The following is a 26,473-nucleotide window of genomic DNA, read 5'->3' as shown; positions in this document are numbered from 1 at the left end:
ATATCATGTTACAAAAGACATACTTATATTATAAATATAATAAATTTGAAAATTCAAGAAAGCAGGTGATACTGAACTGACATAAAAGATGATTTTATTTTTATAAATCGCAATTAGTAAATGACTGTATATTATTGGAGATAAATTTGAGATGAATTTAAAAAAGTGAAAATTTAAAATATTAATAAAATCAAATATTTATCATTTTACCAAAATTTACTACTACAAATATACTTTTTAAATTTCATATATCTAATTACATAAAAAAAACAGACAGATAATAGCTTGGACGGAATGTGTATCACAAATTCTTGGAGCAAACAATAATAATAATAAGTAAACAAAATATGTGAATTCTTTTCTTTCTTGCATTCATACATTACCCTCCTAACTCCTCCTCCAAACTATTGGAGACCATTGGCTAAATTTTTTTTTTAAAAAAAGAAAAAATAAAAGAAAAATTCTAGAATTTGACCATAATAAAATAAAAAGTAGGTCTCTTGTGAAACGATCTCACGAATCTTTATCTGTGAGACATGTCAATCCTACCGATATTCACAATAAAAAGTAATATTCTTAACATAAAAATAATATTTTTTCATGGATAACTCAAATAAGATATCTGTCTCATAAAATACGACCAATCTCACAAAATTTTTTTATCTAAAATAAAAACCAAAATTCTCCTTAAATAAAATACAAACCAAAAATAAAATATAATAACAGATTTAAAATATGCACTTGTCGACATATAGGTGGTATGAAATGACGTTTTTATCCTCCACACGCAAGAGCTTCAAGGAATATTCCGACCAAAAGGTCAACCAAACTAACCTCCTCCTCTCTCTAGTCTACCCTGATCAAAAAAAAGAAAAAAAAAGAAAATCACCTCTTCGGTATGCGTCTCCCACCTCTCTCTCTGTATATATGTGTGTATATATATGTGTATAGATTATATGATTCTGATGGATTAATTTGATCTTCAATCACAATCTGATTTGCTAAACTGGAAGTTGTTGCAATCAATTTAACAATTGCGATCCTTCTCATTTGTTAGGGTTTTCAATTAGGGATCGAGCTTGTCGAGAAAAAATCCAATGAGTACAGAGGGAGAGACAGGCGCCGGCGTTGTGGGAGGGGAGGAGGTGAATATCAATATCCGATGCTCTAACGGCTCTAAATTTTCGGTGCGGACGTCTCTCCAATCCACGGTGGCGGAGTTCAAAGGTCTATTGGCGCAGAATTGCGATATCCCTGCTGAACAACAACGGTTGATTTACAAAGGTCGGATCTTGAAGGACGACCAAACCCTCATGAGCTTTGGTATGCTATTCTAAACTGCTACCTTGTTGTTGTTTTTTTTTTATAAATCTCCCTGTTTTTAGCTATAAATGAATTTTGATGTTGTGTTATCATGTAGTTATCTCGCGTTTCGCGAAGTATTGAAATTATTGGTTTTTGAAAATTTGCGTTTGTTAAATGTTTAGATTAAGATTTGGTGTTTTGAGGATTTAGGTTGGGGTTTACATGGATAAATTATACTTTGTCCGTGGTCCCTATGTTGATACGCCTGCATGCTTTGTGTTTGATGACTAGATTGTGACATTATTTTTTTGTGATTGTTTGCATTTTCAGCTAAATAAATAGATGCGCCAATATGATTTGGAATTCAAATTAGTCGTTCCTGTAATCCCGGAAGTGTAGGTTGGAATTAGTTATGAACTTGCCTAAATACAAACTGGGCGTCAAGTGAATGAAAGACAATAGACGAATGAGGGGAATATTTAGCAAAATGTCCTTTGTTTGACCAGGAATTTGAAATCTAAACTTCTCGATTTTTAATCTTTGTTAGGTCTTTGTACAAACGAGATTAAGATATGCTTGATGAATTCATAATGCATGCTAAGAGAGGTGTTCCATTACTGGAATCACGTTGTGGTTGTCAAATTAGGGCATTTTTAGTTGGTAATTGGTATAGCATTGCCTGAAAATGAGAATTTAGTTTGTGTCACCTTTCCCATGATGGTTGAACCATTTGATTTTCTATTTCGTGTATTGTTCGTTAAAGCCTTTCGAGAAGGACATAAATATTCACTTGTAATAGCTACCGATAGAGATCCTCGTTAAAAAAGTATAAGAGCGTTGTTAGCTGAAAGAAAAAGGAGATGTCCCTTGTGTTGAAATTTGAAAGCAGTGTGCTTGTCTGGTGCCTGTCCTCACTTTTTCCCTTTTCAACAACAAAGAACAAAAGCTAAAAACATTTTTCTTCCTTGAATATTTCCATCTAAAATCTTTAAGCCACATATCTTTTGCTTGTCAAATATTGATTTCAAACACCATATTGCTCAATCCTTTTTCTTCACTGTTTGTCATGCAAAATCAATTGTATTTAACTTGTTGACTTGTGTAATGTATTTCTGAATCTCAAGGAAAGTATATCTTTTCCAATCACCTCTTTTATCTCTTGTTGCCCAAAAAAATCTGAGTTGAACGCATCTGTCAAAGTATTTCCCCCTCATATTTCCATATTTTTTTTAATATTGATGCTTCTAATACTTGTCCTTATATGTATCATAAAGGATTCATTATTTTCTTAAATAGGTTTGCAGGCAGATCACACTGTCCATATGGTCCGTGGTTCTGCACCTGCTGCATCACCGCCCTCTGCTGCTCCTCCAAGTGCTGCCCCCAATAATGGGGGCGCTGGGCTTACTGATGGCGGTGCTTCATTGTTTCCTGGGCTTGGTTTAGGGACAATTGGTGGGACAGGGGCATCTGGATTGTTTGGAACTGGGCTTCCTGAGTTTGAACAGTTGCAGGAACAGCTAACTCAGAACCCTAACATGATGAGGGAGATAATGAACACCCCTGCGATCCAAAGCCTAATGAACAACCCTGATGTTATGCGCAACTTAATTATGAGTAACCCTCAAATGCGTGAGATCATGGACCGGAATCCTGAACTTTCTCATATTCTTAATGATCCCAGTATCCTTAGGCAAACACTTGAAGCTGCACGGAATCCAGAATTGATGCGTGAGATGATGCGGAACACTGACAGGGCCATGAGTAATATTGAATCTTCTCCCGAGGGATTTAATATGCTCAGGCGCATGTATGAAAATGTCCAAGAACCCCTTTTAAACGCAACAACAATGGGTGGTGGCACTGGAACTGATGTGGCATCAAATCCATTTGCAGCTCTATTGAGGAATCAAGGTACTGCTCAAAATCCAGAGGGGTCTGATTCTTCAGCCACTTGTCCTGACACGACCACAGGAACCACAATTCCAAACAGCAACCCACTTCCCAACCCATGGGGTAATTCTGGTGAGATACGAATTGATTAAATCTTAAAAGCTTATGCTTGCAATTTTTTTATTTTGCTTTGTAAAATTCTCGGCTTTAATATCTTTGGTGGAATAGTTATATATAGGCAATAGCAACATTTGTTTCCAATTTTTCACTCTTACTGTTTTTATTTAACTGCTGTGCTCTTTAGCTATTTCTCAAGTTTTAGTTTACTTTTCATGTCCATTTTCTTGATTTTCCAGTTACTGATCTGGAAAATTTGAAGTGAAAATGATTTTCCATGTATCTCCTTTCCCCATTTGATGTGATTGTCTGTTTTCTGCTCTTTGGTTCCCCTTTTATGTCTTGCCAACCCTAGTTATCCTACAATTTTCGGATCTAGTTGAAGCAGCGTTCATCCTGCACCTCATGCCGTATCCTCAGCTGGTGGTTTATGTATTTATTTAGGTTTGGTAATGTTTTGTCTGTGTTATTATATTTTCCATGCTTTACTTGCTCAACCAGATGAAGAAATAAAACTTATAGAGCCTTCCTACTTGGTTGTGTAGGAACTGTTCAATAAACACAGTAGATTCGTATTTTGGTCAATAGATTTTTTCCCTTCTCTAGTTCGTGTAATACTGTTGTTTCTTTCTGTCTTTTAAGAAGCTTTCTAACTGAGCTTTTAATGGGATATTTTAGGCGGTTCCCAATCAAATAATGCTAATCCAACTGGTGATGCGAGACTACCCCCTACTGCTGGGGTAAGGGGGCTTGGCATACCTGGATTGGAGCAAATGGGCATGCCAGATCCCTCTTTATTCAATCAATTATTGCAGAATCCGTCCGTGACGCAGATGATGCAAAATTTGCTTTCTAATCCCCGGTACATGGATCAAGTACAACCATTTATACTTTAATAAATTGATTTAGTAACTTTACTTGGCGCTACTTTTCCGTGAGCTACAACTTGATTGCAGATCCTAGGTTTAAATCCTCAACTTCGCAGCATGCTTGATTTGAACCCTCAGTTGAGAGAAATGATGCAAAACCCTGAGCTTGTTCGTGAGTTGACCTCTCCTGAAATGATGCAGGTGTGCCTCATAAGCACTTTTATTCTTTCTCAGCAAGCAGATATTTTTATTTTTAATTTAATTGAGATATAACCGAAGTTATTAAGGGCAGAACATGTGCCAAGGGATCTTGGAGCCCGAGACTCAAGGTGTATGCCGACAAAAGATTTTGTACCCAAACGATTGGTTAATTTGTTAGTTATTAAACTGACAGTTTATTCAGTTAATGAAATGAATGTAAGTTAGGAAGTCGTTTATGCATGCAAACAACTCAGGTGTAATACTGATTGTTGAAGATAAAGGTTTTCTTCCTCTCATTATTTTATACTATTATGTTTGTTAATAAAATATGTGGCGCATAAGCATTACAAGATAAAAGAGTATACGTGCATTCAAACATAAGGCATAAACAACAAACTTTAGCCTTAAACTAATATTTGGTTATAAACTTTGAGGTATAACACAAATTAGGAATTTAAGCAACCGAATTAAGATTTTTAGATGTAGTGATAAATATTCGATTCAAAATAAGAACTTCAACCAATAAAACCCAAATTATTTGCAAACAATTAGAGTAGCAAGAATTTTTTCTAAATATTTACAAATAAATAGGAAAAGAAATTAAAGAAGATAGCAAATACCACTCAAAGAAGCCTAAAAATGCTATATAAAATTGCCGGAGTTGTCGCAGGATAGGTTCTGATTGGAGGCTTGTAATGATTGTGGGCTACCATGCATTGAAGTTAATTATCCAAAACCAATATAACAAAAAAATTTAAAAAATTAGGCAAGTGGTCTTTGAGCCTGAACTAAGGGGCATCTGACATGATGAGGCGAGTGCCTCTTCAATATTAGTGTGTCAGAGGTGTTTTCAGGCCCACTGGCTTGGGCCTGATGAGTCTCACACTCTAGGCGCCCCTTTAGCAACACTAGGGATAACACTTTTTTCTGGTTTGGGCTGTTGTAGTTCAACATCGGCACACTGAAAATCGAACTAGGTTTAATTAGTTTAGTCTGAGTGATAACTGACAAGTGACAACAATGAACTGTTCTTGATTCATTTTATAATTGATAAATTATACAAGATCAGATATTAGCTTATTATGCACCTCGGGATGTGTTAATCTGACATGTAAACTGACATATAAATTTTTTCTGTGTAATAAGGCCATATAAAAATTGAAGAATTACGTGGTTGGACAATATTTTTAGTCAATACTCCCAAATTATTGTGATGTTTTTGCATTATACTAATTGTGACTGTTATGCTATATACAACTAAATCATATCAGTGTTTCATTATTTACAGTCGCGGTGTATTTGTAGAAAATTTACAGAAAATGTTAAAACTTTTGGATGGAGATTCCTAGCCCACTCTCTATCTACAGTTAAGTGTATAAATATAGTATCTACCATATTTTCAGTTATTTATTAATACTATAGTCTATATTTGTCACATTGTTAAAACTAACTTTAGCATTGTTGCATACTTTAATGTTGATAATTTCCTTGAAAAGCATCAATTCATCTCTATAAGATGCTAGGTCAATCAGGATTAAAACTCATACTTGACCAGTTGGTTCTTCATGTCAAAAGATCTGTTGTGAATGGTGCAGTTTTACAGCTGGTGGAGAATAAATATATAGTGTGTATGAGTTTCAATGTAGGTTATTAGACTGTTTGCTCTCCTTTTTTCAGTGTCTTTGTTTTTGTCTCAGCAAATGATGGCTTTGCAGCAACAACTCTCTCAACTTAGTCGGCAGCAATCCACCCCGTGAGTGTGAAACTCCTGTTTTCAATTATTTGTTTCTGTTTTATGTTATTTCATTTTCAGATATTGATGACTTGGATCTAGTTGTCTGCATAAAACGTTTATCAACGCAGCTATCCTTGCATATGAGTAATTATTTAATGTTTTCTGCTGTTTATGACTATTGCCTTCATTTAGTCGAATAGTAAATTTTTTCTCTTTAATCCTGCTCAGTCATGCAGTACTTACAGATAATGCAGTACTTTGTTGTTGCTTACTTATTTCCATTAAGCCTTGCAATTAGTAGTAGATTGTGTTTTTTCATTGGGTGTTGGAAATTAATTTCAAGTATCTGTGTTTGAGTTCTTTTAAATTATGTCAGGAAGTTAATTCTTCATTGGATCGCCATTAAATTTGATACAAATGCAGTTAAACCAATCTGAGATGATCTTCCCTTGTATGTTATGCTTTGGCAGTTTTAGCGCATATTAAACTCACATCTAAATGTTAACAAGAGATCATCTATCAAGTCCCATTAGCATTAAATACAGAATTCTTGTTACTTATGCTTTTGCCCTACCTAGTATTTACTTTTTTGGGATGCTTCTGTTGCGGAGGTGTAAACCAAGATTTTCAAGATCAACTTAGAAATTAGTTGTAACATTACCCGTCTGTCTATATTTCAGGGAAGGAGCTCAAACCAATCAGGGTACAGGTATGAACCAAATTTAGAATATCGTGTAGATATTCTTACACAAATGCTTAGTTGGTCTGTAAAATGCAGGAAACCAAAACAATATGGGTTTTGATGCTCTGATGAACTTGTTTGGTGGATTCGGAGGTGGTGGTTTGAATGTTCCAAGCACAAACAATCCTAATGGTTAAACTCTCTTTCCGACTTTGGTTGGTTATTATTTGAAGAGTTTTGGTCAAAATCACAAGTTTTTCTTGGTTGTTACTGTAGTCCCCCCAGAGGAGCTGTATACGACGCAACTATCACAACTTCAAGATATGGGTTTCTACGACAGGGAGGAAAACATCAGAGCTCTCCGCGCTACATCAGGAAATGTTCACGCTGCTGTGGAACGACTTTTGGGGAATGCAGCTCGATAGTGTGTTCACTTTGTTTGCTTACATAGCTTGTTTGAGACCTGGGGATTGTTATGCGTATAGTACTTGTTATGCACCATCTTCTTTTTCCACAGCTATTATTTCACACCAGGCCACTTCCGGAACATTTTATCATTAATGGTTATATTAAATTTCAAAATCTTTTTTTTTCCACATTTTAATCTTATGTCTAATAGTAGATTATTTGATAAGATTATCAGTGTATAAATTGCGTTTTACAGTTGTAATAAAAAAAACTGGTGTCTTTAAACTTAGCCAGCTAAATGCTACACTTAATTTCACAACGATTTTACTATTTATATGCTTTTAATTTGCACATATTAATTTAAATTGACAGTAAGTGACATATTAATTATGTCTAATAGAAATTGAGAGACAACATTTTTGAAAATATTCAATGAGTTTGATGTTGTCTTGTTGAGTTTACAAGTTTCTTTTTTCTTTCTTTTTTCCCCATTTCTGATGGTTACGTTCGTAATTGTTCAACAGAGTTTTTCTAACAGTATGTTTGGCAATCAGGATTTAGCACTGACAATCAGGATTTAGGAGAATTTCATAAGATTTGGATTCAAAATCCTATTTTTACTGTTTGGCAAGGTGATTCAAAAAAATAATTCGGATCTATTTAGAATTTTATGGGAATTAATGGGATTTCAATGACTATATCTAAATCACATCAAATTTGATAAAATTTGGTGGGATTTGGATTTTAAAAATATACAATTAATTTTTTATCCAATTCTCATCAAATTTTATTTATATTTAGATGATTTCTAAGGATATCTTAGTAAAATTTTAAAATTTCAAATTCGAATCCTTTTTTGTCCAAACAAGAAATGGATTTGTAAATGTCATTTTTAAATTTTAAACCAAGCATCAAATGAAACTTCAAATACTTGAATTTTCAAATCCAAATCCAAATTCATATTTCGAAAGAACCAAACACTGTATAAAGAACTTATAAAAATAATAAAATTTTATTTTTATATTTAAAAGATTAAAATATCTTAATAAATTTAACAGAACTTTGGAAAAATAAATATTTTGCAGTATCATATATTTTTTCAACCATAATAATATTTTTCTAAAATGCCATATATATATGTTTATCAATTTATTTTATTTGGATATATTTGAGGGAAAATTATTATTATTTTTTATGTTTGGTTCTTTGTATTATAAAATTTAAGTTTTTAATCAAACATATTTTAATATTGACAATTTTATTATTATTTTTTCATCTTTAAGTGCTCATATCAATTTTAAATCAATGTTACGTCAAAAAATAATTAAAATTGTAAAAAAATTACATACTAAAACTGAAATTTGATAATATAAAAAATAAAAAATAAAAAAAATATAATATAAAAACAATTTTTCCTGTGACTTGATGTTGTGAACATTTTTATATCGACTTGTGGGCATGTGATTCTAAAAATGATGTAATAAAAAAGAGTGAAATTAGATAGCTGAAGATGATAAAAATGTACTCAAATTTATAAATACTTATGCGTGATCTAAAAGGAAAATGAATACGGCGGAGGGGAAGACGAAGGTAAGCATGGGGAACCGGTGCTGCGATTACCGGTACCTCCTCCTATTCGCGGCCGTCCCGTTCATCTACATCCAGGTCGAACATAGGTTTACTTTTATTTTGATTTCTCATCAGAAATAGCTTGATTGTTCATTCCCATGCTTTTCTGATCTGTATCTGTCATTAGGAAAATTATACTTACTCATTTGCTACCTCCAACTGATGTATGAAGTTATATGTTGCTTCGGATACTCGTATAGTCGTATTGATATTTTTTCTGTCCAAACAAGGATGATTATACCTTTTTCATGTTTGCTGGTTGCTTGATTTCTATAGCAAAGGCTGGTGTTGCGAGTTTAAGTAATTTTGCTAACGTGATTGACTCGGTTTTCTTCCCCCGCAGATGCGTCTTTTCACCGCTCAATCAGAGTATGCTGATCGTCTTGCTGATGCTGTACGTTTTGCTCTGTGTTGATTCAACACCAATGCTCAATTTTAGTATAAGACAAGCTTATGAGTTGGGGCGATTTGAGAAACTGTATTTTGGGGTGCGAGAGAAATAACTAAATGCATTTGGGGCTGAAAGACATTCAAATTTCTAGCAAAATTACAAATGTAATTTCCATAGCTTCATTTGATGGCATTAGTGGTCCATCGTCTCCACACCTGTTTTTGGGTTTTGATATTCTGATGTAGATGCTCAATATTGAATGCCTAGTTCTCTCAGACTGAAACACGTTCTTTGCTTACCTTCTATTCTTGATTGGGGAGCCACTGTCGCTATATGGAAAAAAAAATTGAATTGAAGATTTGGCTGATCTTTGAAAGATGTATTTTATTGTAATTTTCTTTTACAACCTCCCCCATGTGTAGTCATAAAAAAAATTGTTCTCAGGATGGGTTAGAATTATAATGAACTACTTGTCATTAAGAAAAAATTATTTTTGGGATCCGAATAAAGAAAACTTGTTCTTTTACCGCAATAACTTTAGGTATATTGCCATAATAAATGCTTGGGTGGCCTTTTTGATATGATGTACAGAGAGGGAAAGATACTGTGTTGGTTCAAAATTATAGGACTTGTAATGTAAAATTCATTTATGGATGATTTAATTTGAAGAGATTAGAAAGTTTTAGCCTTTTTAGATGACTTTCATATCTCCAGCAATAATTAGGTACTAGCTTTTGAACTATGCCTATTTCTTTCATAATGTCTATACCTTAGATTTGACATGCTTTATTGATTAAAGAATTGATATAGGATAATTTAATCAATATAAGAACTATTTGGCAGCTCTTCTGATAAAACTTCCTGGTAGTAACAAATTAGTTGGTCCAAAGAGTATACTATAGGGAGGGTTTTCTTTATAATGAATAAAAAAATAATCAAAGTATGTTTAGAAATAATAATACATAAAAGTATATTGTTTTGCTCAGGTATTCTTTTATATTTTCTTTTTAAACCAAACAATGAAACATGTTTTACTCCGTCTCCCTGAATGGAATTCTTGATTAATATAGCCTTATTATTTGACTCATGTGTCATTGAGTCACCCGCTTTAAAAATGCTTTACACTTTCTGTAGTATGCCATCATACAAAAGGTCTCATGTATATCATAGGATATACTACACCTAACATGCACAGTATTGATGACAGATTGAATCAGAAAATCAGTGTACGAGACAGACACGACTGTTCATTGATCAGATCAGTCATCAACAAGGACAAATTCTTGCTCTTGAAGGTGCTTGATCATTTATGCTTCTTTCCCTGATGACTGGATTTAAAAAAATGTGTTGCAATATCCTGCTGTGAAATCCATAGATTTTAATGGCCTTCCTGTCATTAACTGGAAATTTAAGAAAGGATATTCTCGGTCCTGGAACATCATAAAGATCCATTAGTAAGCTTTTCCGGTTTGGGATCACTACAATACATACTGCCTATACGTAACGATGTAGGACATATTTGGCTCGTGATATGAAATAAATTGTTTATGTAATAGGGAAGAGATAAATCACTTAGCAGTTTTCATGTATAATCTTTTATGCTTATGCTCAGTCAAGGATGATGAAGCAGCTCGTCTGTTTCACTGCTATTTTTCGCATGTTTTTCTCTATTCTCATTTCTGGATAAGGAAGTTCATTTTTTTTATTATTGGATGATGTGGTGTTATTGTTGAGAAAAAATTAGTGATTATCTTTGACATGGTACTATTTCAGAGGAAAGGAAGCGTCAAGATAAGGAATGTGGACAGTTGAGAGCACTTGTTCAAGATCTTGAAAGTATGTTTACACGGTTCCTTTATTTTTCTCTGTCACCTAGTTAATTGCTTTCTTGCTGTTCATGTAAAGAGCTATTATGAGTCCTTTTTATTGGCTTTTTTCCATTTTGTACTTCTGCTTGGTTCGAAGGCAAATTAAGTAGGATAATAATACAAACTGTGACTTTGGTACTTCAACTTGATTGGCTCGATAATTAGGTTATTGCTATCTTTCACCTTTATTTTTATTTTTATTTTTATTTTTATTTTATATTGCATGTTGGGCCTCTATTTCCTTTTGTTGCCCATGATCAATGCCTGTGTTTGTTATTAGTGTGATCGTTTCTCTATCCAAATTCAGGGAAGGGTATCAAGAAAACGGTTGGTGATTTACAGGTTTGTAGAAAATATTTATTTCTTTGTGTTGCTATTTGCTATTTTCTTGAACTCTTATATATCGAACTAGTTACTTGTTTGTCAGGTTCCAGCAGCAGCTGTTGTGGTTATGGCTTGTAACCGTGCCGATTACCTTGAAAGAACTATTAAATCTATTCTAAAGTATGATGTGTCTCCATGCATCTTTTTGGTGCTTTGCAACACTTCTAGCTGTCAGCTGACATTTTCTTTAAATCCTTTTTTTTTCTTTCTTCTTACTAGGTATCAAATTCCTGTGGCATCGAGATATCCCCTCTTCATATCACAGGTAGCTAAAAATGAAACATCTGTTTGACATGAATTTGGAATTTTTTCATTGAGAACAAGGGGCACTTGGCAGATGCAAATTATACTTGCATTCTTTTTTGGCAGGATGGATCAGATCCTCTTGTTAAGAAGAAGGCGTTGAGTTATGATCAGCTAACGTACATGCAGGCACTTGTTTTCTTTCTATCTATCTTTTTACATTCTAAAATTATTTCTTACTCAGTTCGAGTACCTGCTTATTCATTGGACTGGATTACTTTTAAGGTCTTAAAATTTTATTCCTGGTTCTTGTTCAACTACAACAGTTTTAATATACTTTCATTTGCCCCAGCATTTGGATTATAAACCAGTGCATACTGAAAGGCCTGGGGAGTTGATTGCTTACTACCAGATTGCACGTTAAGTTACTTGTTACTTTGTATCTTGTTATTAGCCGTCCTTTCTGTTTGAGGAGAGATTCTCTTGCTGACACTGTCTTATTGTTTGCCGATCAGGCCATTATAAATGGGCACTGGATAAGTTGTTCTATGAACACAAGTTTGACAAAGTAATCATTCTTGAAGGTTCCTGTTTTCTTTATTCTTTTTAACTTCCTTTTCTTTAGTTTTTCTTTTTGTCTATGGTTCTTTCTTTCACTGAACATGCCGTCATCTGCAGATGATATGGAAATTGCTCCTGATTTCTTTGATTATTTTGAGGCTGGAGCTGCTCTCCTTGACCGTGACAAGTGAGTTGTTCTCTACAAGATATGATGAATTATAGATCCATTGACAATTTGACATCCTATATCGATTTTTGATTGTTAGTATTTGATTGTAATGCACCAACGATAGATCTATCATGGCGATTTCGTCATGGAACGATAATGGACAAAAGCAGTTTGTACATGATCCTTGTAAGTTCCTCCGTTTTCCTATTGATCTGATAAACTTTTACAAAAATGTTCCTACGTTAATATTAGTATGTTCCTTTCACTAATAGAAATTGTTCTACATAACGTTATTGTTACTGTGTTTCTGGGCTTTGATTATGTTTGTCATTATTGTTCCTTGAGAAAACTTGGTTGGGTAGATTAGTTCTTCTTATCACTTCCCACACCACGGGTCATATTGAGTATTATTCATAATGAATGATAATTCATTTGTGTATAACATGACTAGTACTTCTGTTGTTTCCCCTTTAACTCCCTCAGTCCCTGTTTGTTTTTCTGGTCATGTAATCAAAATAAGCTATTCGATTTTGATTGCTTTTAGTCATTTAGTGAATCTATTGGATTACAATCATTATTGTATGAAATATGTGCAAATGATGTGCCATATATTCGTTCAAGCTATTTTTTATTTTTCAAAAACTATTGTATTGATTATAAGCCTGTGATTTTTCAGTGTCAATGTTAAATTGTGGATGACTGGTTGAAGGATCATTAAATTTTTGTGAAGAGGCCCTCTGAGTTCCTGTATGCTATACCATTTAGCTTTGAACATATCACCAGATTTGTTCCATCACAGATCCATTAATATATCTTTGTTCATGGTTCTGTCTTTGAATTTCTTGAATCCATGAGGTTCCCCTCTATCCTCATTTTGCTACTCACCAATCATGCTATAAATTTATTTCTCATATTTTTTGTGCTGAGATGGGATATACTATCACTTTTTCTTTCGTCTGCTAGATTGACATTCTTCTTTATTGACTGTGTGAAATGAGATTTCATTATGTGTGTACAGTTCAAATTTGGGAATTTTTACAATCTGTGGATTATTGAAGCAGATGCAAGCTTCCACTAGTTTTGGTCTACATTATTAAACAACCTATTTGGTCAAACGTGGGTGACCTTTCTGTATCTGTTTTCCTATCTCTTGCAGATACTCTTTATCGCTCAGATTTTTTCCCTGGTCTTGGATGGATGATCTCTAGATCCATGTGGGATGAATTGTCTCCTAAATGGCCAAAGGCATATCCTTAAGCCATCTTAATAGTTGTGATATTTGACATCAGAATCTTAAATTGTTTTATCTGTGCTCGTTCTTTCTCTGTGGTATCTTTCACTTCAGTCTTGTGCATTTTCTTGACCAAACAATCACTTACTGGGATGACTGGTTGCGGCTGAAAGAGAATCATAGAGGGCGTCAATTCATTCGCCCAGAAGTGTGCAGAACATATAACTTCGGGGAGCATGTAAGAATTTCACATCCATGTTCTGTTTCTTCAAGAGGAGAGTGTTTACTATGATATGTTCAATCCTGGTAGATAGTTTGACTGTAATTGTAAATGATGACTGATTTTTTTTAGGAGATCTCCATCAGGGAAAACAATTATTACCTTTTTTGGGTTGTTAAAGAAGGGTCGGCCAAACATATGTTTAATGTTTGACATGAATTTTTCTGTGATTTTTGGGTTTATCTCAAGTTCACTTGTTAAATTCTTGTCTGTTACGTGTTTGGAAGCTGTGTGTAAGTAGTGCTTGTCACATTTTTTTAGTCGAACTTGTTTTTACCAGTCTTCCTATTTTTTTCTTCATAGGGTTCCAGTATGGGACAGTTTTTCAAACAATATCTTGAACCAATCAGACTGAATGATGTCCAGGTATTTAACTTGTATGGTCCATGTTACCCTGCTCACCTTGTTCTAGCGTTCGTTTGAAACGTGTTTTACTGGTCTCGAAGGTTGATTGGAAGTCAATGGACCTGAGCTTCTTGGAGGAGGTAAAGTCTTGCATTCACAAGTGAAGTATATGCCATGCAACAATGATATGACTAGGAGGAACGTAGTCTATCGAGATACTGAGATTAGATCTACTTTTATAGGACAAGTATGCGAAATACTTCGCTGAACTGCTTAAAAAAGCGACTCCAATGCATGGAGCTGATGCTGCTCTTAAGGCACATAACATTGAAGGTGATGTACGAGTCTTTTACCGAGACCAATCAGATTTTGAGTACATTGCTAGACAGTTCGGGATCTTTGAAGAATGGAAGGTAAGTTCTCTTCCATTCTTAGTTGTGATTTTCTTCTACATCCCCAATGTAGAACTGTAGCTGACTTATTTATCTCCTCGCTAATTTTAAACGATCAGTTTACCTTAACGTGGTTATATATATAATTAGGATGGTGTCCCAAGAACGGCATATAAAGGAGTAGTAGTTTTCCGTTATCATCCCCCGAGGCGCGTATTCCTAGTCGGCCCGGATTCTCTCCAACAGTTGGGAATCAGATAAGACTTGGAAGGCAAAGTGGTGTCTGTAAGATTATTAGGAGCTTTGACGGACTGAATTCCTCAATGCCGGTGACAACTTGTATTCACCAGTATCGTATTTGTTTTGAGTTCTTGCTAAAACACAAATCCACAAATTTTCCCTATTTTTCATGATTATATTTTACAATAGAATTGTGGTCCGATGTGTAACTTTAAGCCTAGTGGGATGATGGCCAGAAAAAAAAAGAAAAGAAGAAAAGCCTAGTGGTGGTTCAGTAGACTTTTGTTGACGGACTATTTGGACAGGGATGACTTTGACCCTTTAATAATAATAATAAAAATCAATAATAATTTATCTATTTTATTAAAGTTGAAAATATAATAATAATTATTTAGAAATTATATCAATTTTTTTCTAACTTTATTCTTATACGATATAATGATATTAATATTATATTTTTGTTTTGTTTTTAAATTTCAACGTACATTTTTATTTTTATTTATTTTATTTCAATAATTCAAATATCAATTTAATCTCTCCATAATTTGTCAAATTTTAATTTAGTCCATCGGTAATGATAAAAAAAATTATATATACGCGTATCACGTGTGCAAAGTAACTAGTAATCTATTAATGTCGAATGTAAAATGACCAAATAATTTTGACGGTTTAGAATAATTCTTTGTCGCTTTAATTTAAAATTTAATGACACATTAAGCTTCTCTTATTAATACTTAATTAATATTTAATGAGACGCTGTTTCAACGGGTTTTTTTATTAGATTATAATATTTTTGAAATACTTTTATCAAAGTATAGTGTTTTCTCACGATTTATCAAAATATTGTGAAAATAAAATAAAAATTTTTAAAAAAATTTGTTATCATGATTTATCTATTTAGACGTCATCTTTTTGTTTATGTTTTTTGACAAAAACTTGTGTGAGACGGTCTCACGGGTCGTATTTTGTGAGACGAGTATCTTATTTGTGTCATCCATAAAAAATTATTAATTTTTATGCTAAGAGTATTACTTTTTATTGTGAATATCGGTAAAGTTGACATGTCTCACATATAAAGATTCGTGAGATCGTCTTACAAGAGGTCTACTCATGTTTTTTTCCTCCAATGAGAATCAAGACAGAAAATCGAAAGCAATTGAATAATAATAAAATAGAAACTCCTTTTGTTATGTCTTTTTCCTCCAATGAGAATCAAGACAGAAAATCGAAAGCAATTGAATAATAACAAAATAGAAACCGAAGTTGAAACAAGCGTTTTTTTTATTAGATAATAATAATTTCTTAAAATATTTTTATCAAAATATTGTCTTTTCTCATAATTTAAATTATTGTGAAAATAAACTCAATTCATTTACATCAGTGATCATCTTTTGAACTCGTAAAGTTCGATTAAATCAAACTCCATACTTTAATAATTAAACTCGATTTGTTTACATTAATGAAAAATTTAATCAGACCTTATAAGTTATAAACACCTAGTGTACCGACGCATGCGTTGCGTGTTTGTATAATATTTTTTATAATTTATTTGATTTATATTTAAATGAGGATCAAAATATAATTATAAGAAATAATGAAGACCTAAACTCAAAGAATCAATGACTCTATCCACTAAACCATATATAACTTGCATTAAATTTTTAAAATTTTATTAATATATATAATTATTAAAATAGACCATGACACCAAAGTTAGTTACTTTCAGTGTCTCAAATTTAATAAAGTAATATAGATTTAGATAGTGTGATATATAATAATTATAATTATAATTATAATAGTAATATATATAATTTATATAACGAAAAGAAAAGGCTGTATTCTTTCTGTATGTGTTGTACAGAAGCAACAGCAATTCATGTATTGTCCACCACTTCCTACGGACATGTATAGATTCAGAAGGACGATTTGACTCCGACTACTCCGGCTACTTTTCCCTGGTACAGATTCGCTTTCATCTGATGATGATTAAGGTTCCATTATGTATTTTCTTGCTTATCTTCGTCTTTTTCCCCCTTTAATTAACTTTGATTAGATGAAATAAAGGCACTCCCTTTTGTTGAATCTTTTTCAACTGTTTGTTTCATGCGTACATGTGTAGGTATTTTATGCCCTTTTTCCCAATCATTTTACGTTATTGGTTTGCTTGATCTGTAGCTGAAAGTCAGATTGTTCGTTTCTTGAATTGTGTATGATTTTGCTGCTGACATATTGTTTGCTCTTTCGTCATCGATCTGATCTGATCCATGATGGGTTTTTTTGTAACCCCCTTTTTGGAATTTTTTTTTCATTTTTAGTTTGCCTCTCTTTCTCCTTTTAATTTTCTTCGACTTTTGGTTCTCGAGCACGGGGTAGAGGGCTCTAGAGCTGGTGTTGGTGCCATTTTTAGTTTTATCCCTCTGTTTCAACGCTTTTTAAGTTCTGTTCATTAATTAGGCTGACAGGTCGGTTCTGATGCTGCAAACCTTTCGTTTCTTTGTCTGGCAGTGTTAAATTTTCAGAATTTGGGCAGTTTGATTTAATGTGAAAGATAATCGGATGCGGGAAGGGCTGCTAAGGCACTATTTGAGGTAACATAAGGGAAGGGAATTCTGTTGTTTCATGGGCAATACATGCCGTGGGTCTTTCAGAAGCACACCATTACAGGGGTACAACCAGCCCGAAGATCAGTCAAACTCTGAACAGAACACCGCTTCTAACTCTTCTGATAGTTACTCTCCCACCGTGAACTCGCAGCACATTGTTGACACACAACAAAACCACAAAAAGGACCCCAATTTGCCAGCCCTCACCAGTCCCAGGAAAGAGAGTGTCATGAACCGTGGTGCTAATAATCAAGCTTACTTTGTGTTAGGTCACAAGACTGCTAATATCCGAGATCTCTACACACTTGGGCGTAAATTAGGACAAGGCCAGTTTGGCACTACCTTTTTGTGCACTGAGTTGTCGACAGGCATTGAATATGCTTGTAAATCTATATCAAAAAGGAAGCTTATTTCCAGAGAAGATGTTGAAGATGTGAGAAGGGAGATTCAGATCATGCACCATCTGGCTGGTCACAAGAACATAGTCACCATCATAGGGGCATACGAAGACCCCTTTTATGTTCACATTGTGATGGAGCTTTGTGCTGGTGGTGAATTGTTCGACCGTATAATACAAAGGGGGCACTACAGCGAAAGAAAGGCGGCTGAATTGACTAAGATAGTTGTAGGAGTCGTGGAGGCTTGCCATTCACTTGGGGTTATGCATAGAGATCTTAAACCGGAGAACTTTTTGTTGGTCAATAAAGATGATGATTTCTCTCTTAAAGCAATTGATTTTGGTCTATCTGTTTTCTTCAAGCCAGGTATACTCTAGAATACTTATTTGATAGTTTTATGACTTTATCCTTGTGTTGTTTGCCTATATGTATATGTGGTGTGATGCTTCAGGTCAGATTTTCACCGATGTGGTTGGGAGCCCATACTATGTTGCACCGGAGGTTCTTTTGAAGAATTATGGTCCAGAAGCAGATGTATGGACAGCAGGGGTGATACTATACATATTACTGAGCGGGGTGCCACCATTTTGGGCTGGTAAGTTGTAATTATTCAAATAACAAATCCATGTTCATGTGCAATGTATTGATGGTTATCCCGATTGTTCAGAAAATCAACAGGGTATATTTGATGCGGTTTTAAAGGGACACATAGATTTCAATTCTGACCCTTGGCCATTGATATCTGAAAGTGCTAAGGATCTTATCCGAAAGATGTTATGCATGAGACCTTCAGACCGGTTGACTGCCCATGAAGTATTGTGTATGTTTTCTTCCCCTAGATGGTCGGAGCTACTGTTATTTGTTTAAAGTTGAGTTCCTCATCTGTCTTTCGTTTCTTCTTAATGTTTTTTCTTTGTGTGATGTTATCTAGAGCATGTGAACATTGTCATTGATCAATTGGGAGACCTTTTACTGACCTTATTCTAGAGCAGCTTGAATTTCTGTAAACCGAGATTTCCACTGTTGAAATATCTAATCACTCAAGTAATTGCTGTATTTTTTAGATCATTTCTACTTTTAGTGTCATAAAAAATAACGACAACTTTGTGATTATTTGGATGTTTCCTATCAATTGATGTTTCCTGCTATAGTGAAACGGTGATGTTAGAAACTTCCTTTCATGACATTGACTATGGTTTTTGTGGGATCATGATCCTATAATCCTTGTCTTATCACATATCTAATATGTAGGCCACCCTTGGATATGTGAAAATGGTGTTGCACCTGACAAATCCCTGGATCCAGCCGTACTTTCCCGCCTTAAACAGTTTTCTGCTATGAATAAATTGAAGAAAATGGCTTTGCGGGTATGCTATTTACCTGATATGAAATCTATAATATTGATCTTTCAATGACTTTGTCAACTGAAAATTTGGTCATGTGAAGACATCTTAAGCATATGTTCATCTTCTTTTTCAATCTGTGGAACCATATCAATGTAAATATTACTCACACGTGTACTGAAACATGATGATTAAAGCATTTATTTATGAAATGAAAACAAATTTTCAGGTGATAGCTGAAAGCTTGTCAGAAGAGGAGATTGCTGGCTTGACAGAGATGTTTAGAGCCATGGACACTGATAATAGTGGTGCAATCACATTTGATGAGCTCAAAGCTGGTTTAAGAAAATATGGATCAACATTAAAAGATACAGAAATTCGTGATCTTATGGATGCAGTATGGTTACTTCTTCTCAACAATATATGTTCTTTGCTTAATTTCTTTTTTCATGCAGTCATGGCATTTGCAGTTTTTCCAGATTTATATCTCAGTATGTCATTTTTCTTCATGTATTATTTGGTTGAGATCATGATTAAAACGGTCAAAGATAAAAGATTCAGCAGGATATGCCTAGAACTTTTTTAAAGGAATTTTTTTAAAGAAGGTTGTGCCTGGATTTTCTTCGATCTTGTTGCTAAGACTTCATGCTAACTGAATCCAGTAGTTAAGGTCCTCCAAAAGCTAGAAATCTTAGTGGTGGTTACATTCCTTACCAAAAATGAAATTCATTATACGCTGGATATTTATGTTGTCTTATTCGTAGTTTCATCTTGCTCCTTGATAAATTGATGCATGCCAACCATCAGTCCGGTATTGGATTTGTGGCCATTATTGTTTCTGAATTATTTTCACGGTTGCAGGCTGATGTAGACAATAGTGGAACGATTGACTATGGTGAATTTATAGCAGCAACAATTCATTTGAATAAACTAGAGCGCGAGGAACATCTTTTGGCAGCATTCCAATATTTTGACAAGGATGGGAGTGGTTATATTACAGTTGATGAACTTCAACAAGCTTGTGTTGAGCATGGTATGACAGATGTTTTCCTTGAAGATATTATCAAAGAAGTCGATCAAGACAACGTAAGCCCCCTTAGCATCATGGCCTGTCTTGTTTCCTTTGTTCAGAATGTGGAACACTGCAAGTCAGAAATGTTGCCTGTACAGTATGTACAACTTATCTGTATATGTATTCAGCCCTTATCTCTTACTCTGGCTTAAAGGTTTTTCAAAAGGAATTCAATTGAACTGTAATATCAATTACCATTTCATTGATGTAGTCTAGTTTGTGTACTTACACAGACTCGGAAGATTTTACTTCATGAAATGGTGTCCAAACATATTATTAATTTTATTTTTACAAGAAACGTGATATTTTTATTGAGTTTACCATTATTCTTTTATACCATTATTCTTTTAAACAAGTTATTATTGTTTACTATATGCAATTTATCATATTTTAACAGTTAGTAGGTACTATGTTGATGTAGACTAGTTGTAAGCAGTTCTCCCATGATTTGGAAATGAGCTAGAGATGCTTAAGGGCTGGAGCCGTTGTGCCTCTTAGTTCGTATTTGTTCTATTCAGGAGGTTTTGACCTTCCTATTACTTTATTCGATGGGTTATATATAGTTTACTTTTGAATACATGTTCGTACAGGATGGAAGGATTGATTATGGGGAGTTTGTTGCTATGATGACTAAAGGAAATGGCGTTGGGAGGCGAACTATGCGGAACAGCTTAAATATTAGCATGAGAGATGCCCTGGGAGCTCTTTAACTTCATAATTCAAAGCCTCTTTTACAGGTAGTTGCCTGTTTTTCTGCCATGTTACTTTCTTACTTTATGAGGACATCATATGTAATTAATGATATTGCAAGAAAACGCACATAGCAACTGAAGTAATATGGAAATTCTTTTCACTAATATGATCAGTTTACAATGAAACTTGTATTGTTTTTAATATATGCATGTCCGTTGATTTTTGTGAATAAGTAATTAAAGAATGTAACACACGTGGCTTGTTTTATATGTTGAAGAGATTAATATGCCACTAGTTAAAATGTCAGCTTGAAAACTTTAACTTTCCATTAACCCTTTTGTTTATTTTCTTCACTTTCATTTCTGGAGATTCATATAATTATAGTCATATCCGAGCTGCTATAGCTACATTGTGTATACACGCCTATCGTCATGTTATGATAAATCTAATGTTGTATTATACCTAGTTTCCAATCTATCTAAGGGATATATTATACTGTACCAAACAGGTGGTCGAGGAGGTATCAACAATCAGCAGTATCTCTGGGGAATTCCGTGTTGTGCAGTTTATTTTTTTGTATCAGATTGAGTTACAAATTACTGAAGTTGTTTTGCTGTTAAAGAGCAGGGAATACTCCTATGTATTGATGTAAAGATTTTTTATTTGTGTTGTTGATTTGTTGCATTATTGAGTAGATGCTGGGTAACTATCCCATGTATGTACAAAATTTTCCAGACCTCTTGTTGCGATGGAGATAGACTGAGAACTTTAGAAACAACTCCATGAATTGGTACTGTATGAAATGGTCATGAAATGTGCCGTAAAACATGCCACATGGCAAGATCTTCTGACCTATGTGAGAGTCAAATGTCAGGGAAATAACCTGTGCAAGAAGGGAAATCCACAGTCCACAACAATAAGGTAGGGGTAGTGCTACTTCCGAGCTTTGATTTTTCCCCTCCAATTGAATAAGTTTTGAACAAGTGACGCATTTTAATTGGTTTTTTTTTTTTTTTTTTTGGTGTGTATTGTAGAAGAAATTAAATGCTATGCCTTTTTATAAGGCTAGAGATTTAATGATAATAATGACACCACATACTTCAATGCTGCAACTTACTAATATCCCAAGTCAAGATAACTTCTAGTGAGGGCAAGTTTAAAGGTTTCATCTCCTATTCTCATAAATTATGTCTCTTGTGAGACGGTTTCACGAATCTTTATCTGTCAGTCGGGTGAATTCTACCGATATTTACAATAAAAAGTAATAATCTTAACATAAAAAGTAATATTTTTTCATGAATGACTCAAATAGAGATCCGTCTCACAAAATGTGATTCGTGAGATCGTTTTACACAAATTTTTGTCATTTTTATACTGGTGAGATGAGGTTGTAGATATCATGTTGAAATGTAAATTTTTTATTTTATTAAATAATTTTGCATTTAAAAAATAGAGTAATTAAAATAAAATTAAAAATTATACATAATTTTAAAAATACAATAACACTTATTTAAATTTAGAGAATAACTCAACAATACAGATAATTAAAAAATAAAAATACACATAACTAAAAATTTTACGTGATTAAAAAGTAGATGAATATCATCCTCATTTAAAATCTAATATATTCGATCAAGTTTTTTGAAAGCATATAATAATTAAAAATAACATAACTAACATAATTATAATTAGGATTTTTTAATATAAGCGTATTATTATTTATTTTTTTTGATTTTTTACAAGTTTTTAATATTTTTTAAAATTTTAAATATTTTAAAAATTTATTAAAAATTAATTATAATAATATTTTTCTAGTCGTTGATCTTCACACGGCCTGAAAAATCTGGCCGTTAACACAGAAGATCTCTGCGCGGAATCCACAATCATTCTCACAAATAAAAACATCTGCGTATGAGGTCCTCGACCCTTGGAGGCCGAGGATCTTCATCGGCCCTCGTACATGCTCTAAGTAGGCATGCAAATGCACCACATTTTCTCAAGTGCATGTGCTGCTGGTGCTGGGCTCATTCTGTGTTACAACTGCAGTGCTACTTCTGGATTGCACGACTTCATCGGCCCTTGTACATGCTTTTAAGAAGGCATGCAAATGCACCACATTTTAAATAAACGAGGAATAGCCACATCATCCTTAATTATGAAAAAGTATACATTAAGTGGATTTGAATCACATAATAGACATCAATTGTAATTAATTATATAAACATAATAAATTTTACACCACATGGATTTTTATTATATTTATATAACTAATTAGGTTAAAATATCAAATTATATTTTTCTTAATTTACTCACGAGAGTTAAGGAAAATATATTTTGATAGTTTTATCATAAAGTTACAGAAAAATCTTATTGAATTAAAATTTTAGTCCACATGCAAGTTTTATGTCACTAGATTTTTAGAAAACATGAATTACATTGGTAAAACATGATATTGTCTCAAAATTTTAAGCATATGATATTTTGTGCGGTTATGCAACCAGCGAGTTTTTCTGATATGAAATATGACATTCCCGAACTAAAGGGCGATAACTATAAAATATGGAAAGAAAGAATTCTTCTTCAATTATGGTGGATGGATATTGATTATGCTATATGGAAATACGAACCATCTGCTATTACTGAAAACAGCATTCCGGATGATGTTGATCTTTATGAAAAATGAGAGCGATCTAATCGACTCTGTGTAATGTTCATAAAGACCAAAATCTCTGCTGATATGTGTGGTTCTGTCGATCAGCATAATAATATCAAAGAATTACTGAAGGCTATTTATGAACAGTTTCAGTCTTCAGATAAAGCACTTGTCAGCACCCTAATTATGGAATTCTATTCATTAAGGCTCACCAGTGTGAGAGGTGTGCGAGAGCACATAATGAAAATGTGGGATATAGCGGCTCGACTAAAGACACTTGAAGTGGAAATGTCTGAAACTTTTCTTGTGCACTACATTTTATGCACTCTTCCACAACAATATGGACCCTTCAAAATTTCCTACAACACACATAAGGACAAATGGTCAATTAGTGAATTAATGACCATGTGTGTTCAAGAGGAAGTAAGGTTGTTAATGAAAACGAGTGATAATGTATTTATGACTACACAAGGAAAGTATAAGAAGCAATCCAAAGTCAAGGGAAAAGGGAAATTAATAATTCCACCCCAACCTGACATCAAGAAAGAATCCAAGTGTTTCTTCTATAAAAAAAAGGACACGTGAAGAGGGATTGCAATAAGTTTAAGGATTGACTTGAAAAGAAAGTTATTCTTATTTCATTTGTCTGTTTTGAATCTAATATGGTTGATATGATTTATAACACATGGTGAATTGATTTTGGTTCTACAATCCATGTTACAAATACCTTGCAGGGTATGCAAAGCCTAAGGAAACCTCAAGGAAATGAGCGGAACATCTATTCAGGAAACAAGATTTCTTCGAATGTGGATGCTATTGGGACTTGCTGCCTTATATTAGATAGTGATTTTATTTTAAAATTGAAAAAGACCTTTTATGTTCCTAGTTTTTCTAGGAATTTAATTTCAGTTTCAAAACTTGTACCTCTTGATTATTCCTTTCAGTTTTTGAATAAATCAATAAATTTATTTTATAAATTAAACCTTATTGGAAATGGTACAATGGTTGATGATCTTTTCTCTATTTCTTTACAAAATAATAACACCACTATGCATGTTCAAGGAGATATTAAAAGATGTGTTATAAATGAATATTCCTCTATACTATGGCATCGGATATTGGGACACATCTCCATAGAGAGAATTAAAAGATTAGTAAATGATGGAGTACTAAGTACTTTAGATTTTACTGATTTTGAGACTTGTGTGGATTACATTAAGGGAAAGCAGACCAATAAGTCTAAAAAGGGTGCCAAGAGGAGCACATAAATATTAAAAATCATACATTCAGATATTCGTTGTCCAGATATGGACATGCAAAATCCGAAATACTTCATCTCCTTCATTGATGATTATTCACGATACATGTATATCTACATGCTTCATAATAAAAACGAAACACTTGAAGCATTTAAGGTTTTTAAGGCTGAAGTGGAGAAGCAATGTGATAAACAAATTAAGATCGTGAGAAGTGATAGAGGTGGAGAATATTACGATAGATACACTGAGGATGGACAAGCACCTGGTCCGTTTGCGAAGTTTCTCCAAGAACATGGGATTGTTGCTCAATATACTATGCCTGGTTCTCCAGACCAAAATGACGTAGCTGAAAGGATAAATAGAACATTATTGGACATGGTGCGGAGCATGTTAAGTAGCTCAAAACTTCCTAAATCCTTGTGGACTGTAGCTCTTAAGACAGCTGTGTATATATTAAACCGAGTTCCAACTAAGGATGTCCCAAAGACGCCATTTGAATTATTTAAGGGCTGGAAACCGAGTTTACAACATATACGCGTTTGGGGTTGTCCTTCATAAATAAGAGTTTACAACCCACATGAAAAGAAACTGGACCCAAGAACTATAAGTGGATATTTCATTGGGTATGCCGAAAAATCCAAAGGGTACAGATTCTATTGTCCATCTCACAACACTAGAATTGTGGAATCAAGAAATGAAATTTTTTTGAAAATGATTTGATTAGTGGGAGTGATCATGACATAGTTTTTGAGAATGATCACATTAATGCACAACCCCCTTATTCAAATGACAGATTGGTCGTTATTCAAACCCCTCAAGATTAAATGGGTGTTAGGCAACCGATTACTCAAGTTCCACAAATCGCTAATGAAAATCCAGTAGATCAAGTTGTTAATGAAGAACAACAAGAAATTGTTGATCAACCAAACAACCTCAGGAGATCTACTAGAATAAGAAGATCAGCAATATCTAGTGATTATGTTGTGTATTTACAAGAATCAAATTTTAACATTGGAGCCGAAAATGATCCTGAAACGTTTTCACAAGCCATGAGTTGTAATGAGTCAAAACTATGGTTTAATGCTATGAAAGAAGAGATGAATTATATGACAGTTAATGGAGTCTGGGATCTTGTTCAGTTGCATGATGGTGTAAAATTCATTGGATGTAAATGGGTCTTCAAAACAAAGAAAAACTCATTAGGCAACATTGAAATGTATAAAGCAAGACTCGTTGCTAAAGGATTCACTCAACATGAAGGAATCGATTAAAGGAGACTTTTTCTCCTTTATCTAAGAAAGATTCTCTCCGTATCATTCTAGCATTAGTTGCACATTTTAACTTAGATTTACAACAAATGGATGTGAAAACATCTTTTCTCAATGGAGAACTAGATGAAGAGGTTTATATGAAATAACCTGAAGGATTCTTCTCTAGTAATGGTGAGCAATTGGTCTGTAAGCTTAAAAAATCTATATATAGATTGAAACAAGCTTCCCGTCAATGGTA

The 26,473-nt window shown here is 33.7% G+C and overlaps 3 protein-coding genes across 4 annotated transcripts; all 3 read left to right on the top strand.

Moving 5' to 3' along the window:
- Positions 1-791: 791 nt before the first annotated feature.
- LOC142517779 (ubiquitin domain-containing protein DSK2b-like) lies at positions 792-7,398 on the top strand. Of its 2 annotated transcripts, XM_075620228.1 has the most exons (9): positions 792-896; positions 1,058-1,323; positions 2,602-3,330; positions 3,994-4,190; positions 4,272-4,385; positions 6,083-6,138; positions 6,801-6,829; positions 6,899-6,994; positions 7,079-7,398. In XM_075620228.1, the coding sequence occupies exons 2-9, from the start codon at positions 1,098-1,100 to the stop codon at positions 7,225-7,227; spliced, it is 1,596 nt and encodes a 531-aa protein (XP_075476343.1). In that variant the 5' UTR covers positions 792-896; positions 1,058-1,097; the 3' UTR covers positions 7,228-7,398. The 2 variants fall into 2 exon arrangements, with proteins under 2 accessions (XP_075476343.1, XP_075476344.1); XM_075620229.1 differs by lacking the exon at positions 792-896 and having other exon boundaries at positions 921-1,323.
- A 1,321-nt stretch (positions 7,399-8,719) lies between these two features.
- LOC142518702 (alpha-1,3-mannosyl-glycoprotein 2-beta-N-acetylglucosaminyltransferase-like) lies at positions 8,720-15,201 on the top strand. The gene is made up of 18 exons (XM_075621507.1): positions 8,720-8,875; positions 9,183-9,233; positions 10,438-10,525; positions 11,004-11,066; positions 11,406-11,440; positions 11,526-11,602; positions 11,702-11,747; positions 11,852-11,914; positions 12,078-12,144; positions 12,241-12,309; positions 12,404-12,473; positions 12,580-12,641; positions 13,612-13,702; positions 13,831-13,924; positions 14,270-14,332; positions 14,413-14,451; positions 14,554-14,724; positions 14,854-15,201. Exons 1-18 carry the CDS (start codon positions 8,774-8,776, stop codon positions 14,962-14,964), a joined length of 1,362 nt encoding a protein of 453 aa, XP_075477622.1. The 5' UTR covers positions 8,720-8,773; the 3' UTR covers positions 14,965-15,201.
- A 1,545-nt stretch (positions 15,202-16,746) lies between these two features.
- LOC142517680 (calcium-dependent protein kinase 26-like) lies at positions 16,747-21,830 on the top strand. Its single transcript, XM_075620059.1, has 9 exons — positions 16,747-16,901; positions 17,449-18,310; positions 18,396-18,539; positions 18,612-18,764; positions 19,196-19,311; positions 19,517-19,684; positions 20,149-20,373; positions 20,950-21,096; positions 21,561-21,830. Exons 2-8 carry the CDS (start codon positions 17,563-17,565, stop codon positions 21,067-21,069), a joined length of 1,674 nt encoding a protein of 557 aa, XP_075476174.1. The 5' UTR covers positions 16,747-16,901; positions 17,449-17,562; the 3' UTR covers positions 21,070-21,096; positions 21,561-21,830.
- The last annotated feature ends 4,643 nt before the right edge of the window (positions 21,831-26,473 follow it).

This window comes from Primulina tabacum, chromosome 11 (assembly GCF_025594145.1).
Source record: "Primulina tabacum isolate GXHZ01 chromosome 11, ASM2559414v2, whole genome shotgun sequence".
In the NCBI taxonomy this organism is placed as follows: Eukaryota; Viridiplantae; Streptophyta; class Magnoliopsida; order Lamiales; family Gesneriaceae; genus Primulina; species Primulina tabacum.
Note: the sequence above shows the minus strand (reverse complement) of the source record. Positions and strands in the feature narration are given on the sequence as shown.

Coding starts and splice junctions, on each gene's coding strand:
- LOC142517779 (XM_075620228.1), top strand. CDS start 1,098: ATGAGTACAGAGGGAGAGACAGGCGCCGGCGTTGTGGGAGGGGAGGAG. Junction 1,324..2,601: donor CCAAACCCTCATGAGCTTTG/GTATGCTATTCT, acceptor TTTCTTAAATAG/GTTTGCAGGCAGATCACACT. Junction 4,386..6,082: donor CCTCTCCTGAAATGATGCAG/GTGTGCCTCATA, acceptor TTTTTGTCTCAG/CAAATGATGGCTTTGCAGCA.
- LOC142518702 (XM_075621507.1), top strand. CDS start 8,774: ATGAATACGGCGGAGGGGAAGACGAAGGTAAGCATGGGGAACCGGTGC. Junction 8,876..9,182: donor TCCCGTTCATCTACATCCAG/GTCGAACATAGG, acceptor CTTCCCCCGCAG/ATGCGTCTTTTCACCGCTCA. Junction 11,748..11,851: donor ATCCCCTCTTCATATCACAG/GTAGCTAAAAAT, acceptor CTTTTTTGGCAG/GATGGATCAGATCCTCTTGT.
- LOC142517680 (XM_075620059.1), top strand. CDS start 17,563: ATGGGCAATACATGCCGTGGGTCTTTCAGAAGCACACCATTACAGGGG. Junction 19,312..19,516: donor TGAAGAAAATGGCTTTGCGG/GTATGCTATTTA, acceptor ACAAATTTTCAG/GTGATAGCTGAAAGCTTGTC. Junction 20,374..20,949: donor AAGAAGTCGATCAAGACAAC/GTAAGCCCCCTT, acceptor ATGTTCGTACAG/GATGGAAGGATTGATTATGG.